The 18,679-nt window shown below is 38.0% G+C and overlaps 1 protein-coding gene across 2 annotated transcripts in view; it reads left to right on the top strand.

Annotated features, from left to right (window-relative positions):
• The window catches only part of NCAPG2 (non-SMC condensin II complex subunit G2), a 45,403-nt gene extending 28,830 nt beyond the window's left edge, over nt 1–16,573 (top strand). For both annotated transcript variants that reach the window (XM_085572943.1, XM_085572944.1), the window contains exons 20-28: nt 440–550; nt 666–809; nt 1,576–1,675; nt 1,961–2,145; nt 2,848–2,991; nt 4,832–4,935; nt 7,891–7,988; nt 8,206–8,308; nt 12,123–16,573. In XM_085572943.1, the coding sequence (XP_085429069.1) occupies nt 440–550; nt 666–809; nt 1,576–1,675; nt 1,961–2,145; nt 2,848–2,991; nt 4,832–4,935; nt 7,891–7,988; nt 8,206–8,308; nt 12,123–12,174 (1,041 nt within the window). In that variant the 3' untranslated portion in view covers nt 12,175–16,573. The remainder of the gene's footprint in view (nt 1–439; nt 551–665; nt 810–1,575; nt 1,676–1,960; nt 2,146–2,847; nt 2,992–4,831; nt 4,936–7,890; nt 7,989–8,205; nt 8,309–12,122) is intronic.
• Nucleotides 16,574–18,679: the final 2,106 nt, after the last annotated feature.

Raw genomic sequence — 18,679 nt, 5'->3', positions numbered from 1 at the left:
TTAGTGCTTAACATCATATATTGCCTGAGGCAAACTAAAATGCCTGCAAGAACAAATAAATGAAGCTCATTATCCCCTTTCCCTTTGTAAAAAGATTTTCCTTTTGATTTGTATTTCCAATACTCTAAACTTGAAGTAAAGTAGTTCAGATTTGTTTATAGATGGCAGATTTTAACCAGCTTCTCAGTTTTAGGTGTCTCAAAATTTTTGTGATCTAGTTTTGAGTGTTTTTAAGGGACCTGATTTTTAGAATATGTGAATAAGGAATAGTCTGAAAATCAGTTATGGCATTGAAAAAGGCTTGTTGATTATTTGGGGTTGATGCTTTGCTGTTTTTATGGGTTTGGGGTTTTTTTTAACCTTTTGTTTAAAGCTGTTGAGTAAAGAAACATTTGACAGGTGTTTCTGAAAAATGTAAATGTAAATCTTGATATTTCAGAGAGTTCTTGGCTCAATTCTGAAGGGAACAGATTCTGGTGGCTGGAATCAAGCAACCAGCTTAAGAGCCTTCAGCCTCTTTTGCAGATTGAGTATTCATCTTCAGCAGAAGGTATGATTAAAGCTTTCCAAAATAAGCTGGAGTTACAGTTGACAGTAAAAGGAAGTTCCAAAACAACTGGAGAGACAATTGGTAAACTTACCTTTGGGTTTCTTTTTTTTTTCAGTTTTCTGAAGAAGGAAAAGATCACCTTTCACTTCTGAAGGAGACAGGTGCTTGGATAAGAAGTCAAGTTGTACCTTTTTTATTAGCAAGTGGTCAAGAGGATGGTATTGCAAAACACAGCGATGTTTCCGAATTAATTATCCAGGTTAGAGGATTCTTATAATATAAATCAAGCTGCTTTCAATTTGAAAAGCTGTAGGTGTAGCAATTTTCAGACAAACTACATTGGCATTTGTGTCATCACTTGACACACAGTGTCCCTTACCCCTGATCTTGATTTGCCTTCAAAGAAAGCATTTGATGATATAATGTGGGAGAGGTTTTAGCTAGTTCAGAATTGTTTTCTGTTGCATTCCTCTGACATTTCATTTAACCCAAGATGGATTTTAGCACTGAGCTTTTACCAGATTTTGGTGAAAGATTTGGCTAACTTCACTCCTAGTCAGTGTCTTTGAACAACCCAGCTCATATATACACAGACTGATTAAAAGTTTTCACTCTGTCTATGCTTCCATCTCGTAATCTATTTAGTATGTAACAACCAGTGTATCTGTAGGGAAAAGCTCTTTTTGTCTGCTGATTTTAATTTTGCTATTAAAGGCAGGTAGAGATGTCATATTTTGCCTCAGTAAATGATCAGTGTCAATGCCTTTGATCTGAGCCTGAGTGAAAAAGAGAGGACTTAGTGCCTTTTGAGAAACTATTTACTGTTGGGAAAGGGTAATTGAAGCATTTGAAGGACTGATTGGAATTCGTGCTTTTCAACAGGTGTGAACTGAGTAACTCCAGTTTGGTATACCAGCTCTCAGTTCACACCTTGGCTAAGAGTTTGTGGTTTTATTATTTTGAGTTTTAGAATGGTTACTTTACATAAAGTTTGAGTTTCCTATAATTATGTACCTCTCTTCTAGGCCTACCTGACAGTGTGTAAAGATGTCATAATGGTGGGCCTGGGAAATGTCACGTTTCAAGCACACCTTTTAGAATTGGCCCTTCAGATTATGCAAACAGGTACCCTGTTTTGTACTAATAACAACATCTGCATTTATACTTTGCTGACTTCTCTTGTATTAGCAAGTTAGTTAATCCCTTACTTTTAAGAGTTGGAGGGAACATTGGATTCATACTTAAAATGTTAATTGGACTGTATGAAAATTTCAGCTAAGGTTGCTCAGAAAGGAAATGTATTGTCTACACTTGTAAACTATCACTATTTGTTGTATCTGATTTTCATGCTAAGCTTGTACCTGATGAATATTACAACTTTTATATTATGGTATTTATCTCTTTCTCTAGAGAGAGGTGGCTCTTGTGCTCCAGTGTTGCTGTGTACTCTAAAAGAAATTATTGAAGCTTCTTTAAATCAGAATACTGAGACAGAGGAAGTGACAAATCTTTTCCACACTCTACAGAATGTCTTTCAGAAAATTTTAGAATGTGTGGCACATAGACTTAAGAAAGAACGGGAAGGAGGAATTCAGGTATTATGTTACAGTTCAAAATGTGATGTAATTGCTAATGTGTAGATGACTCCATAATTTTTATGCAAAAGGGTATACTTAGACACTCTGAGGTTGTTACCTCTATTACCAGCTGTTTGGGTAGACATGACAAAATTTTCAGTTAAATTTTCTAAGTTTTCTTGCTACCAATTTTTTTGTCCATTTTGGTCTCACCATGACAGAAGGACCACTAAATTGCAGAACAAATGCATTCTGTTGCCAGTGATTCTGGACCATACTGGTACTTCTGTGTTGTTAATTTTACCTGCAATTAGATGAACTTCCTCAATCCAGAGCAAAGGATTTGTTTATATATATTATGATCTTGGAGGGAGGAGAAATTTTCTTTATTATTTATTTATTTTAGCCTGAATGATAACAACTTCAAAATAGGTGTGATGTTCTAAAATTCTTGAAAATCTCACATCTGAGAAATTTAGTGATCTACTTTTCAAGACTTCTGAAAAACATTCAGTTCTTTTTTGTAAGAACCACTGCTTTGTTTCTCAAATTTATGAGTAGACTTCCCAGGTGTTGCTGATTCCCCCTCCGATCCCAGTGACTAGAATACCTCTAAAGCTTTCAAGGTGTGATCTGCACTTGACAGAGAGGCTTGCTAGTATATTTCAGTTATACTCAAGCAGTCTGAAAAAACAGGTGTGTTTTTCTTTTTGGTTTTAGTTGATTCACTCTATACAGATGGCTCTTGGAGAATTCATCCATGCACTGCAGTGCTGGCATTCCTCATTCCCAGCAGTTCACCGGGGTATACTCTCCACTCTCCTGGCTGCAATAGTAGCAGAGATAAATTGTATGCTACAGAAGGTAAAGTTAATCCTGATTTTCTTTTTTCTATTTAACGCCTTTTTGCTTTTTAAGTGCTATGTTGGAACGACAGAGCTTTATTTGGAAAATTGATCTTTGTACTGCAGATTAGGATTTTGTGTGTGTTGGCATGGAACAAACAGGAAATTTTATTTGCTATAATTTCATATTAGAGTTCATCTCTCAGATTTCTGACTACAGCTGTGGAGGAACAGACTTGTCCTGATATCTATTTCAGTATCTGCCCCTGACAGGAGAGCTTAGCAGTTAGGCAGTGTTGGGGATTAATAACGTGGGTTCTGGAATATTCCCTCTGTGCTTTTGTACTGGGTCTGTCTGGGAAGGAGTCAGCTTTTCTCTCTGCAGTCCCTGTGCTGCTGTGGTTGGCATTTATGGCCAAGACATTGTTGAGGACACACCAGTTTGTTTTGGCTGCTGCTGAGAGTGCTTTGCAGAGTGTCAATGTTTCCCTGGTTCCTTCACCTTCACTCTAAAAAAAAAGTAAGGCTGTCAGTGGGCAAGAGGCTGAGAGGGAACACAGCTGAGACCATGGACCCAAACTGATCAAAGGCTTGAAATACTGTGTTCAGCAATTAGAGCTCAGGGGAAGGAGGAGGACAGGGGCTTGTTCTAAACCTACCTCACTTCATCTCACCCAGCATTAGGGAATTTTGGAAGTGAACCACTGATGTGTGACAGATTCCCATTCCCTAAATGGTCCCAGAAGGTTCTGTGGTCCTGTTTCAAAGCAGGCTGATGCCCTGCTTGGCACTGATCACTTGTGTATTCTCTACTTCCATACGGAGACATTTCACCTGCTGCATCTTTTTTTGGTTCCTTTGGTTTTTGTGCAGAGGATTTCCAAATATCTGATCTATGTTGCTTTGGAAAGTAAATAAAAAGTCTCTAATGCTGAAAAGGATGTGTAGACAGAAGTTATTTCATGTTCTGAAAGTCTCAGGAACCACAACTATCCTTGAAGGAGAAGGGCAACATTCCCACCCCATTTTTCTAATGCGGATAGTGTTAGGAGCAAATATGATTAGTAAGATTGGAAGCTTTTAGACCTGAAAAGGAAGAGTAGAGGCTGTACTTTTGCTGTGGGTTCTGCTTGTGTCAGAAACAGAGCAAGAAACAGTTGCCAGAAGGAACCACAGAGCAGCTTCCAAGGTTCTGTTACAGGAGGCACTGAAGGAGACCCAGCTGTTTGCCTGCAGATATTGATGTATCAGCTGAGAGGCTGTGGGGTGACAGGTGTCCTTTACAGATGATGCAGAGTAAACATTTCTGGGCTTGAATATACTGGAGATTCACACTCAGAGATTGAGTGTTCATTCCAGTCACTTATCTGAGCTGGGGTTTTCCCTGCCCCCAGGCTGTTGTAAATCAAAATTCAGTTCTAACTAAATATTTGTCATCTGTTCAGAACTTTATACCAAAAAGAGCAGGTGTCCAGAAAATCACTGTCAAAGTTACATTTAGAAATCGTGGATGCACACTTCAACTTGGAGCCACAGAGGGGACTCTCTTGTGTTTAATAGGTTGTGCCTTATAAAGAGCGACCACCAGTGTAGTTTAATGAAACTTCTGGTGAAAGCAACTGCAGAGAATATTTGCCTTTATACAAATGCTGTTTATGTGGTTTAGTTTTTGTCTTTCTAATTTAAATTAGTTCTGTTTATTTGGACACAACACAGTTAGATTAAAGCTATTCAAAGAATACTTGTGTATGTTCTAATTGTTTAAGGATAGGCCCTGGTTAGTGTAATTATTGAAATACAATATTCTGCATACATATCTTTCTTGAGCTACAACGGTTGTTGACTTTTTTCTTTTTTAGGCTTCCAGTGAAAAAGACTTGATTATACCAAAGACTATTTCAGATCTTCCCCCTCTTTCAAGCAGTTTAATGGCTGTCATTATGAAGTCAGTTAATGTTGTCAGGTAAATGTTTCTATATTAATTTTTCCAAGGTTTTTGTTAGTATAGAGCAGTTTATATGTTTTCAATAAAATTTTAATTTCTAAATTCAAATTAATTTTCAAGAACTAGTTACTTTCTAAATTTATCTGGACTATTTAATAATCCCTTTTTCTTGACATATAGCCTGTCGGGTTTGATTTCTGGGGTTGATTCCATTTTTTTAACCAAGAGTGCTTCTTATTTACAAGACTGTTAATCATGATGAGTTTTTTAATTATACATCTTGGCTTGCTTCTTTCATGAGATACTTATAAAGCTGAGTCCCCTCAACACAGAGATATTAAGATGAGATAAAATATTTGCCAGAAATAGAATTAATCCTTTAGTTGAACATCTCTAACAAGGTGACATGTACCTATGGCTGTATTAAAGTCACAACATCAAAATAGAAAGTATGTAACTGTTAAAAGCCTCCAAAAGTGAGCTTAGGTTATTTATCTTTTAATACTTAAACTGGAGGGAGGAGGGTATTTGCTCTATTTAGTGGAGGCCCTAAATATCTTCTAAAATTGTCACAACTGAATTTCATTTTGAATTTCAATTTTTCTTAACATGACTATACACACTACACTTGCTTTAAATTATAAAGGGCCTTAGAAATTCTATTGCTCTCCCTGACTTACCACAACTAATTCCTCTTCTTGACTTCTTCATCTGACAGGCACTGAATATCCCTGTCTCTGCTGTCATGAGGTTTTTTTTTTCTTCTCAATCCTTCTCTAATTCTAGTTGAACTTGCAAAATAAAAGACTCCAGAGACTCCAGCAATAGTCCAACTAATCCAAATCTTGCTCTTCCAGGAGGCAGCACTCAAGGTGTTCTCTTCTAGTGAAACAATTATTTTACACATCTCTTTTCAAAAGAGATGAAAATCGGTTAATTCTTGTGAGACTTTTTCTTGTAGTAATCTAGGTGAATCTTGTCCATTCTTGGTGGACAAAACTGCAAGTTTGGCCCAAATTGTTTCTGAGTACTTGGGAAAAATGTATCTTCTAGTATTTATCCTTTTAGGGCAAAGATTTAGAGATAATTTCCATCTGGTTCTACTGGTGCCTCAGAATTGAGACTACTTATAAGGCACTTTTATAAATCTGTATTGATAGGCCATAATCAGAGTTCAGTAGTGAATGGTTCAGTATTTCAGAAATATTTATGTCAGCATGAAAGCCTTTGATGTTACAAAATCTAATGTGAGGTTCTGCTCTGTGAGCTGAGAGTCATCTTGCTCTGAGTTCTGCAGAATCTGTTTTATTTTCAATACTAACCAGTCAGTCTCTAGCACTGAATTTCAATCTCCTTAGAAGTGATAGTACTGGGAGTCTTGGCAATATCTGTCCAATTGTTTATCTTTCATTTTATTAGGGAACTATCTGTATAGGAACCAATTCCTTACCTCTGAGCCTTATATGTATTTTTAAATAGCTTATTGTTTTGCTCTATTTTATCTTTGCCTGCAGGCTCATGTGACCCTTTCTCAGAAGGAGGTGGGGAAAGGCAGCTTCAGTGAGTCTTGTTACAGGTTAATAAAATTCCAGTGTTCCTTCATGGAGGTTAAGAGTGTGCTTAGTGACCCAAACAATGATAACAGCAAAGTCAGGACTCTGATCCCAGTACTGTCCATTAGCAATTTAAGAGCAAGGTGAAATAGAATGCTTGGTCACATTAGTCCACAATAATACAATGAAACTGAAGCAATGCATGAGCAACTTCATAATGCTTATTTCTGAAGCTAAAGATTTTTCATCTTTTTCAGCTCTTAGAAGCAATATTTGAATTTCTGCAAAATGTTTTTACTGAATTGATTCTTAACTGCATATTTCATTTTGATATCTTAGCACAATAAAAGCCTGAAGAACAATTGAAGTCAGAACTGGCAGTGTATGATGTTCAGTTTTCATAACAGATAATAGTATTGCTAAGGCTTTTTTGAAATATGTTAGGGAAGGTTTCTGTAACATTCTGCTCTGAGTTTTCCCTTCAGTTCTTCACAGAGCATTTTGCTTTGTGCTCTGAGGAGTATCAGGATTATGGATCTCTTCCATCTCCTGTTTTATTCCTCTTGTTCTTTTATTTTTCTCTGGTTTTGAGAATTGCTTCTGAGTTAAATTTGGGATTTTTACCACAAACACTAATGACCAGTTAGTTTCCATTCTGTGGTATTGACTTATTCCCTACTGCAGTGTAGTTTGGTTGCTGGACCCTATCTGAGACTCTCATTTTATTTTTCTTACCTTGACATATATCCCAAAACACCACTAGAGTTTGCTGGTAATACTTATATCTCTTGCTAGAAGTCACAATATCTCTTAAGCTACATATTGAGTTAGTATTTTACAAGGAGGTGCTGTCATGGTTCTGTTATTCTGTCCATAGTTTCAGTAACTAAGATGTTGCTGGAAGTGTTTCAGAGCATTGTTTAGTTATAAATTATCTTCACTGGGTTGTAATTGGAAAAACATATATTTTAATATTTATGAAAAACACATTTAAGGTCAAAATGTTAATTAAGCCTTAGTAGGTACTAGCAAACCAATAGAGTAATAGACTATATTTTTTCAAACTTGAGTAGAAATTTGAGGTAGAAATTTCAGTACAAATTCTATTAATTAAATTCCAGTAGAACCAGTAGTTTTTGATGTATTGACTTTGCTAAAATATATCCCAAGCTCTTCACTTCTCTCAACCAATTTTTCTGTTTGCAGACTTTTGTATTTTCTTCCCAAGCAATTCATCATGCTGTGATATTCTCAGATCCAGGGGCAGCACATAGTTTTCAGTTACCCAGTCACAGTGTTTTGTCCTGCATAGTATCTTTGAAGCTGTGGTGGCAAACTAGCATAATTACAAACATGTTCTGTTCTATTTTGAAAGAAATGTAGTTTATGACATATTTTTGTCTTTATTTTTTTTCCTTAGGTCAGTTTTAAAAGAATTAATGGAGTGCATTCTCTCTAAAGAAATTGAAGGGATTTTTAGTCTAACTGCTGCTGTCTGCATTGTGATTGTAATTAAAGGTCAGTTAAAACATCTTTGTACTTTTTCCATCTTTCTTTTTATGTACTACATTGAAGTACACAGTAATTAATCCAGGACAGTGAAAATCCAATTTAATATCTAATCTTCCATTAAGGAATCTATTATGTTTAAAATTATCATCTGAAAATATGGAAGGGTGGGGTTGTTGTTTGATAAATTATTATTTTGTCCAACATTTCAACTCATTTCAAATAGGTAAGCACAAAACTTCACTTCTAAAGGATATTGCACCTGCCATTCAAACGAAGCTAATAATATGCAAGGACACTGCCACAGGAGAATCCAGCAGCACTGAAAGGTGGGTGTACTGTAGGAAAGGAGCACTGAGCACTCCTATCCCCTCTCTGCAATAATTGGCTGTGTACTGTACTTGCATAACACTGTTAAGAGTGTTCTGAGTGATTGATGGCAAGGTTTAAAATACTGGGAGGGAAAGTGGGAGGTATTGAGCCCAGCACAGTATTAAATTTCCTGCCCTTGTATCTGCTGTGATTGCAATCTTTACATATTTAGCTTCAGGCTTTTTTCATTTAATTTGAATGTGTTATCACTTGAGCCTGTGTATTGCAGTTATCACTTGATCCTGTGTATTGCAGCATTCACTTCTGAAATCCAGGTCTGTTTGCAGTAGAACAAAGCAAATAGTCCAGTTCCTATTTCTTATTACTAGAAGATTTTTCTCCCACTTTGGCATTAGGCATAGGAATCCAAATCTATGCAGGCAGTAAAAATTTAACTGAATATAACAATGTCTTTGAGACCTTTCCACAAGTGGTTTTATTTTGCTCTTTTTGTTGACAGGGAATTTCAAGTATCATATCTTATGTATCTTTTGTGAAAAGTTTTTTGAAAGTGATTGGCTGCATTGTATTTGCAATCAGTTATCTCAGACCTGTTGAGAGGATGATGATGAATGCTTTAGCCTTTAGTGTCTCAAACTTGCTTAAGTCTTAAAATTTGTGAGCACCTGACTTCTGCCTAGTTATTGAACTGCCCATAGAATCAAAAAGTGTGCAAAGGAGATATTATAACCACAAATACAGAATGTGAAGAAACCAGATTGGAGTTTATGGTCATTAATCCACAATTACTGAGAAAGTTTGCAATGCACCACAGAGGCCTGAACATGTAGAGCCCCTGGCAATCTTTCATTCTTCAAACTAGTGATCCTTACATTGAATCAAACAACGGATGTAGACAGACTTTAAAATAAAGAAACCAAACCAGAGACTCCCAAACAAGCCAAAAAGCCTGTTGTGTAAGAACCTCATTGTATAGGAGCTTCATTTACTCAATAGTTTCTTGCACAGCTCTCCTAGCCTGAGCACACATTCCCATTGTTCTCTTCTTATGGATCCTTGGCCTGAGGCACGTTGTTCCCTGGCATTTTAGTGACTTGACATAGAAATTGGTGGCTGAACTGTGCTTCCATCCAGACGATGGTGCTCTGGGTCCCTTCCAGGACCTGAAAGGAGCCTGCAGGAAAGCTGGAGAGTTGCTTAGGTCAAGAGCTAGCTTAGAAACTAAATCAAACACAAATAAACAAAACCCCATTCTTTTCCTCATGAAATTACTTTACAATGGGTTGCCAAGTGTCCTACTAGAATATTTTTAACAATAATAATAATAATTATCTGGAAAAGAAGGAGAGCGGCAGGGTATCGTGTTTCAGTTTGCACTTCTTCTAATCAAGACAGTAGAAAACACTGTGAAATTAAAGTGAATCTTAACATGATTAAATAAATAGGCACATTAAAGTGAATAATTGCTGCCACTTGAGAGCACTAGTGACTATAAATTTCAGTGAGAACACAGATAATTGCTTTATGAATCTATATGATTGTCTCTGCTCAGTGAACTGGGACAAATCAACCTGCGTGTTTGGGCAGATGAAGAGTATAAGATGCTACACAGTGTTTTAATTTAATGATATATGAGTGGCTACCTTTGTATAATAGCAACCCAGGAGGCAGTTCCAGACAAAATTCAAGGGTTAGGGATATTAATATGATAATGGGAAGATTTTTTTCTATGAATCAGAATTGCACACCATGATAAAATTCAGAAGCTATCAGCTTTGCAGAATTTGAGGGGATTTAATATTTGTACAGTTATGCTGGGGAATTTTTCCCCCCAGAAGGGTAAAATAATTGATTCTGGAAAGAGGTTTGGAGGAAGTTCTGCAGTGATCAGGTTTTGCATGATGAATTGAAGTGTGTTTGCAGTCTCACAGCCAAGACAGAACGTCAGACTGGCTGGGCCTCTGGTGGCTTCTGATGTGCCATTTGTAGTGCTCTGCTGTTTGTGTGCTAATGTAGCTAAAATGTGATTACACATGTTCTAAAGCGTGCCCTATTGTTTGTAAACTATTTTATCATCCTGTTCTGCTTACCAAATTTTAGTTATGGTATGCTGCAAGCTAGATCTCTGGCCATTAATTTGAAAGCAGTCCTCTAACACACATTACTGTGCTGCTGCTGGCTAAAATACTGGGTTTTAACTAATTCTTAATAATATTACTATTTTTTGCTTCTGAATGCATTATCTCCTAATAACTCCTTGAGGGATTATTTTATTCAATACCCAGGTATACCAGGAAATGGTGACATTCGTTAATTTCCCAAGAGAACTGGTATTCTGTGCCAGCATCTTAACTTCAGACTTATGAGTAATCTCTTACATATTAGCAATGAAAGAAAAAAGTAAAAAAGCTGTCTGGTGTGGTAATTAAGGTGCTGCCCTTATACAAGGAATTGGTACACTAATTCAGAAGCAAAACTTTTCACTGCAATTTACTTTTCCCTCTTCAGCTGAGCTAGTGGTTTCAGATAGTCCTGTGGGTCTTTATTTTAAAAATGCTGTTCAGTGCATTTAAAAATTCTGGACAACATACTGTGTATTGAGAGAATTTCCTCAAGAGTAATGGCACACATATTAGTTTATAAAATGCAAATATTTATGCCTAACAAAAAAATGCAGATAAACCATTTGGAGGCTAGAGAAAAATGTCTCACATTCTGTAAAACCTAATGTGCTATAGGATAGTAACTTTTACATAATACTGTGTATTTACTTTATTTAGAATTTTGATATATGAATATTAGAATTTAAGTTTAGTTAACGGCTGTGCAGAATTTTTATTTTTTTTTAGTATTATCAATTAGCTAGTTTCAAAATTCATTATTGCACTCTCATTGCGTCTGTAAATTATGGCTCTTGAATTGTTTTGGTGTATAACTCTGGGTGTGATTTTTCTGCCTCTCATCTTTAAGTTTCCTAGAAAGGTACTTGGTAAAACTGACTTCAGCTTGTCTGGGAGGAGCAGAGTTATCCCAAGTGATGGCTTTTGGCCAACATGCCAGTGGTACCACATGACAAATCCATTGGGTTTTTTAGCCTTGAACTGTAAGAAAATAAAATTTCTACAAAGCAGCATTGTGCCTAATGCCACGGAACTTAACACAGAACTAATTCTGTAGTACCTTGTAACACTACCTTCAGTTGACACTGGAGTTTCATCCTGGCTTAAAGGCTGTGGCACTGCAGAGAGGAGTGTGAGATTAGAGATGAGAGTCAGAGTGGGACTGAGAGGAGTGTGAGGGCAGCTCGAGGAGGCAGCACTAGTAAGGATAACAGCAAAAGCTCAGGCTTGGAAAGCAGTTGTCTTGGGTGAGAAGAAAAAATATAAAGGCTGAAGAGTGAGGGAGAAATCAGGAAAGTAAAAGAATGAAAAGTGGTCTTAGAATGAATTATCCGTAAAGGATTTCACTGTTTTGTTTGAACAAAGGAGGAACAATGCTGTGCAGAAAACGAGTGGGTTCTTTAACTAGATGATGAAATATTAGAAAATGTGCTTGAATTGACATGGTAATTTAAACTGGTTTGCTGTTGGTTATTCTAATGACAGAGATGACCAGGAGGAAATGGAAAAGTTGAAAGAAAAAGAATCCAGCTATTTCAAAAGTAATTTTTAAAGGCATTTTAATAAACTAATATGGACTAACAGGTCAAAGAAATCATGTGGTAGCTGTACCCTGAGAATCAAATAGTTGAAGATTGCTTTGGCATTTAGCATTTCTAATTCTGTTACGCATTGTTTTATGGCATTTCAGATTCCTGTATGAATCATCTCTGAAAATTTTGGATGAGTTTTTGAATCCTTGACCACGCAGAAGCTTTTGTCGTGAAAATTGAGAGAAGATGTATTGCTTTGTAAAAAACTTACCTTGTAAACTTCTGAATTGCTTAAGATTATTTTCTGTTATTCTGTACATTTAAAGTAAGAAAATGTATAAAAGTGTGTATAGACATTAGGTAATAGTAAAGATTTTTAAACAGCTGCAAAGGGGTTGTTCTGTATACAAATGTCTTCTTGAGGGGAGTGCAAAATAAATATTTTTGTATCTTTGTTTTTGTAAAACAAATAATTGTATCATATATACTCCTGAGACTGAAGTTGCATGTAACCTCAGTTCCTGGGAGGACTAGAGCATATTCCTAGAGGTTATGGAAATGAATCTTATTTTGATATATGTGAGGGTGAAAATGGTGACTGAGCGTAGCCATCATGGCTTTACCAGGGGCAAACTCTGCCTAACTGACCTGACTTCCCTCCCTTTTGTAGAAGAAGAGAGAGCACAGCATGTCCTGTTTCCTATCCTTGGCAAAGACTTTTACACGGTTTTGCACAGTATCCTTACAGCCAAACTGGAGAGAGATGGGATGGATGGATAGACTTGGAAGATGAGTGGAAAACTGGCTGGACTGTCAGAGTGGAGGAATAATCTGCTAAGGAGTGAGATTGGTGGCTGTGGCACTGCTGAGGGCAGGCCCTGCTGCCAGGGCAGGTTGGTGACAGGGTGAGCAGCAACCTCGGACTGATGGCAGATGACAGCAGCTGGGAGCCACAGCTGACACCGAGGGGCATCTCCTGATGTTCAGCAAAGACCTGGAGCTGATGGGACAAATCCTGCAGCACCCACACAGGTACCTGCATGAGGGCAGCTTCTTGCTGCCTGCACCTGCCTGCAGGAGAGTAAAGACTTTCCCCAGAGATGAATGAATGAGAATGTGAGGCTGCAGAAACAACTTGAGCAAGAGAATTTCTTATTGGACATGATAAACAATCATTATGAGAGGGAAATAGAACTGGAAGAGGTTGCTCAGAAAGCCTGTGGAATACCCATCCTTGGAGATGTGCAGAACGTGGCTGACAAGGAGGGAGAGCTCTGACTATCCATGGTGTTACATCTTTGGAGTTAACCCTGCTGAGCTAGGGATTGGACCAGATTCTCCCCTTAGCTTCCTCATAACTTGAATATTCAGGTGATTCAATGCCCAGTATGCTCTGGAGAAATGTCTTAATTATTAAACATAGGCTTGACCTGTGGGCCTGTGCCAATGGCTATTGAGTCTCCAGTGTTACTGAGTGGCACTGACACTGAAGTTAACCAATCTGGCCAAATTAAGACAAGCTCTTCATTCTTGATTAAGATTTGTGCAAAGGTGTACCTCCCATCTGTCTAAACATCTACTCTACAAGCATCTACTCTGCTGGTTTTCTTTCTGTGGTAAGAGACTGTAAGGTTTTTTCAATATCTGCTGTCAGTGCAAACATCAGACCCATACCTGGGTTGATATATAAAACTTCCTTACTGGATAAAAGCTGTTTTACCTGGAATGTTGATATTTAAAAGCAATACAGTTCTTAATAATCTGGCAAGCTTTGCAACAGGATAGTCAGTGTCTGCATGGATTCATGAGTTCCAGATTTACCTCATCCACAACAGTGGCCTGACCAAAGGAACTAATGCTGGCCCAGCAGGTAGCTGCAAATCTGCCAGCTGTTTATCTATCAGCATCTTTATAAAAACTGTGTTCTTTGGCCTTCATTCTTCTACATCTGTTAACAGGCAGGTGTTCCGGTAATGACCTTTTAAATCTTCTGATTATACAAATTACTCAATGAATATGTAAATAAGTTTCTTTTTTCTGCTTCTCATTCTCTCAGTATTTGCTCATATCATTAGATTAGAAAATAATCCAAATTTACTGCCTTGTTTTTCCTCAGAGTATAGCTTTGTTTTTTTCCTGGAATTCATGGTACAGATGCAATAGCCCTGTCAGCTAGGAAGGAAATAAAGGCCATTCCATCAACATAAGAAATGTGGATTTCCTTTGAAGAACTCAGAGGTGATACTGCTAGGTAGGGTAAAATATTTAAAGATAAACTTTTGTTTTCCTGATGGCTGGTACTCAAGTGATTCTTGAGAGGGTTGAAATAATTTTCTGTTAGTCCTGCATCTGGTGAATGTATTTCTGCACAATTTCTAGTCCAGCTTTACTTAACTGCTCTGCTGTGAAAAATCATTGGCTTTCTCTAACACAAATAATGGTGGTGGCATTCCTTGAGTCAAGGTCTGTCAGGGCTTTGTCCTTAGGCCTTTGTGGCAAATTTCACAAGAATATTGGAGGAATTCTATGTTTCACTTGCTGTTCTGATTGCAAACAATCTTGCAAAACTTTAAATCTACATTCTCCTTCTGTTTGGAAGAGACAAATAAATAGGACATTTCTTAAGCTGTTATCTTTTGTAAACCTGTAAAACAGATTTGTTTCATCTTATTAATCAAAAGTGCTGTTGGGGAAGAAGTGTTTTTCTTTGGTGTTGCCTTCAGATGAGAAGGCAAGGTGACCTGGTTTCAAGGGACAGCACGGCAGCCCGGCCTCGCCTGGGCCACCCGGGCCACAGACATGCACAGACACCAACGTGGTGGGTGGTCAAATGGCATTTATTACTTTATCTCGTGAGGTTAAATAGTCAAGGGGGACTTTGCTACGTCAAAGGAAGAAGGTAGGGTCTCTAGGGTTAGTAAGGAGTGGAAAACTACTGGGTTAGGTGGGGTTACGTGTCTCAGGGGTAAATGGATCACGTATTACAGGATGAGGGGGAAGGGCCTTGCTTCTGTCACATCCCGAAATCTTCTGTTCGCCTGTCCCTATCTACCACACTATGGGTGTGTTTGAAAACTTCCCTTAATTTTAGGGATCTCTTCAGCTTTTTTAAGAAGTTGAACCTCACTTTGATTAATAAAAGTGCTTGAAAAATGAGCAAGAAAACAACAGTCTATGACACTCCTTGGGCACTGGCACTGGCAGGTGTTGGTGATGAAGAGCCACCCGCAGAAGAAGCATTCTGGACACAGTTGTACCTGTGAGGGCCATGTTAGGAACTTTTCCCTTTGTGCATATGCATTCAGGATCAATGAGACTGAAAAAAGCAATAACTTTGAACTACTTTCATTAATCAACATTGTTTGTAAGGACTGGGGCCCTTTTTGTAATGACAATGTTCATTTGCTTTGTTGTCTGGATGGGAAACAAAACCCTGTATCTGCCACCTATCACAGCTTCAACTTGTGAGCTAAGGAAAACCAGGATAAATTCCCAAGCTTCTTAGCAAATAAATATCTTCAGGTATGGATCTAAGCACACAAACTTTCAGAATAGCCAGGGAAGTTAAAAAAATTCCATTTTGAACCTGTTGTTTACTTCATGAGAGCTGCAACTCACTTTATATTTAAACTCCCATGTGCTGCTCTCAAGTTTTCTGAGGTCTTTTGACTTTCAGAAGGAAATCAGACTAATTTTGACCAAATCTTTCACCTTACCTGAAGGATGCTTAGTGACAGCTACTCCTAATAATGACTGTGATATGAAACTATGACACACAGCAGTGAACTTTCCATATTCTTTGCTGATCTGCTCCAGTGTCTTGCAGACCAAGACCATTGAAGAGTCCAGCTGTGCCTGTGCCAGAAGCCCCGTTGTGGCAGCTGCCCATGTCTGAGAGAAGAGCATGGCTTAGTACTGGCATCTGGACAAGCAGCTGGCCAAGGGCAGCTTTCAGGAACAGCTGCAGAGCTTTCCACTGGAGGCCAGCAGTTCTTCAGGTTCATTAAGCCCTTGTAAATAGGCACAGATCTTGCCTAATTGCTCTGGATAAGAATTGGTCCTGGCCTCTGTGTGCTGCCTGTCTGAGCATGACCTAAGCCAGAGCCCCAGGTTTCCAGCAGTGCTGTAGCTTTGGCTTTAATTTCCTCAGCAGTCACTGGGGAATTTTCACTTGGTTAGGGTGTTCAGCATAGATGTGTTCTGGGTCTTCTCTAATCAGAGTCCTTTGTCTCTCCAGTTCCGTATCATGGTTCTAGCAAAAATTATATGCTGTGGCACAGAGGAAGTTTCACTCTCTGTTGTATCTGTCACCAGTGTTTGAAAACAGTGTGGCAGTAGGAGTTGTTACTTTTATTTTGTTACTGTTCATGACTCTAGTAAGCAGAAATTTACCAATCTTTTTATCTTGTGTCATTCTTTTTAACCAGAGGATCACCTTTTTCTTAGCAAAATAACTTGGTTCTCAAATACATAATGTGACAATTGCTTTTTTCATGGTGCTTACATTACTTAAAATGACAATTTCCTATATTTTTCCTATGTAAAATTCTAGCATTTTGTTTTATACTCTGTCAGCTTGCCCCAGTTTCAAATATATGTTCAAACTTCATTAGTTCATGCTGATTTTTTGTGCTGTCATTAATGAAAATATTAAATAAGATGCTTTTCCAAAACATAATTAGTAATTACTTTTCAGCCTAATCTAGTTCCCTCTTCTGTTTAGTTGGTTGCTTATCCATCTTACTACACCTACAATAAATCCTTGTCTTGGGTTAATACATTTTTATTATGCTGCAGTAGCAGATGCTCTGCTGTAAAGCCTTACATTTTAAGCAGGTACATTTTAGCAGTTCTTGCTGGAGAGGTGCCTGAATCCTGTGTGACCCCATGCCCACATCAAAGGACATAAAGGATAAAGCCAGCCCAGCCTCCTTCAGAGTTCTCTGCAATGTGTAATGACGTGTGCTTCCTGCCTTTTGGGGTAATTATTAAACATTTAGATAAACTGTTTGTGTTAGCTCAGCTTCCATCTGAATAAAAGAATATTGATTTGGCCCTTTTTTTTTTTTTTTTTTTTTGTCGTTGTTTCCTACTGTTGACATCCTTACTTACCCACTGCCTAAAACTGTACCTGAGCACAAGCTGCTTAGTGAGAAATTCAGGCTTCATGCACAGGCCTTTCTGAAATCTTGCCATGGTTATTAAAAATAGGTGTTTGCAACTTTATTTTCTCAGAACAGCCTCTAAAAGAAAAATACAGCATCTGTAAGAGCCTACAAATTCAATTAGACCAGTCTAGGTCAGTACTTAGAAACAAAACAAAACAAAAATGAAAACCCAAAGTAACTCTACTTCCTGCTCTAGTTCTGGCTATTTGGGGACAGTGTCCTGCATTGAAGGAAAAGCTCCTTTGAAAGGATAGGCTCCTTTTACTGATCACTGACAAAAACTGTGTCCTTTCTTACACCAGCCTCCATGGTGGACACTACCAATACACAGGATAAAGAAAAGGCTTTTACTCTCAGTATTTTCTCAGTTGTGCACAAAGAGAAGTTCTAAGGTTTGTTCTGTATTTAAAAGTGGTCCCCTTTTTAAAGGGGATCATTCTTCCTGACAAAAATCATTGCCTTCTCTTCTGTCCCCAGTTTCCCTCTCATGGGCTTCTCTCTTGGTCTGCAGGACAGTGGTTTTCATGGGTCTGTCCCCCCACGATGTGTAAATCACTTCTTTGCCAGTGCCTGAGCTGGTCACTGGGCACAGCAGATGAGTTTGTGAACAAGAGCTGCTGGAAAATGTGCAATGACCACAACACCTATATGCAAACTGAAAGACCGTAGCAAAAATGTCTGAGATTTGCATGGTGCCCTCTGTGTTCCAAGAATCTGATTTTTAAATGAAAACTTAAAGGTGGGTTTACCATATTCCAGATCAGATTTTTTTTCCTTTTTTGTCTCCTATTGTGACTCCTATTGTCAGAATTTTAAAAGTTAATGTTATGCTAGAGCTCAAAAAGAATACAAAACCAGTTACGTGCCATGAAATTGAGAACTGTTTGATGCAAGAAAGAGCTCAAGGATCTGATTACAGCCTCCTGGTTCCCTGATTTGATCTACACTGGAATTGACAGCAAACTTTAGTTCCTAAGCCATCCATCATAGGTCAGCCAGCCTCTGGGGGATTCTTATCTTCCCAGTTGAGATCACAGGGCCTCAAACTACCTGAGTAGCACATAGAGATCAGGGAAACTTGCCTGCAGTTTTTAATTTATCAGTTGATCATGATGCATTGATTGAATGCTTAAAAGCAGGCCTGTTCCAGGGTGATCTAATATTAGAAAGCACTCTGTGCTATCTGATGAGACTCTCCTGGGCAATTAGCACATCTGAGCAGGTGTGATGCTTTTGACTCTGGAAATAAACTGAGTGTGGAAGAAAATACATGGAACCATTTTTTGGTTGGTTGGGGGTTTTTTGTTGTTTTCTCCCTTTTTTTTGTTTGTTTTAATTATAGTGAGAGGGGAGCAGATTTTTTTTTTTTTTCATAAACCTATTTGTGAAGACCATCTTTGTTCTCTTGGCTCTCAAGCTTCCTGTTGCAGTTCCAGTTTAGGACAGCTCTTTTATCTCTAATTTTATTAATCTGCTTATGAAAGCAAATGCCAGTTACAAATTTATTTTTGTCTTGGATTTTTTTTCTAATTGTGTTTAATGTAATT

This window comes from Lonchura striata, chromosome 2, assembly GCF_050655825.1.
Source record: "Lonchura striata isolate lonStrDom1 chromosome 2, ASM5065582v1, whole genome shotgun sequence".
Classification (NCBI taxonomy): domain Eukaryota; kingdom Metazoa; phylum Chordata; class Aves; order Passeriformes; family Estrildidae; genus Lonchura; species Lonchura striata.
Note: the sequence above shows the minus strand (reverse complement) of the source record. Positions and strands in the feature narration are given on the sequence as shown.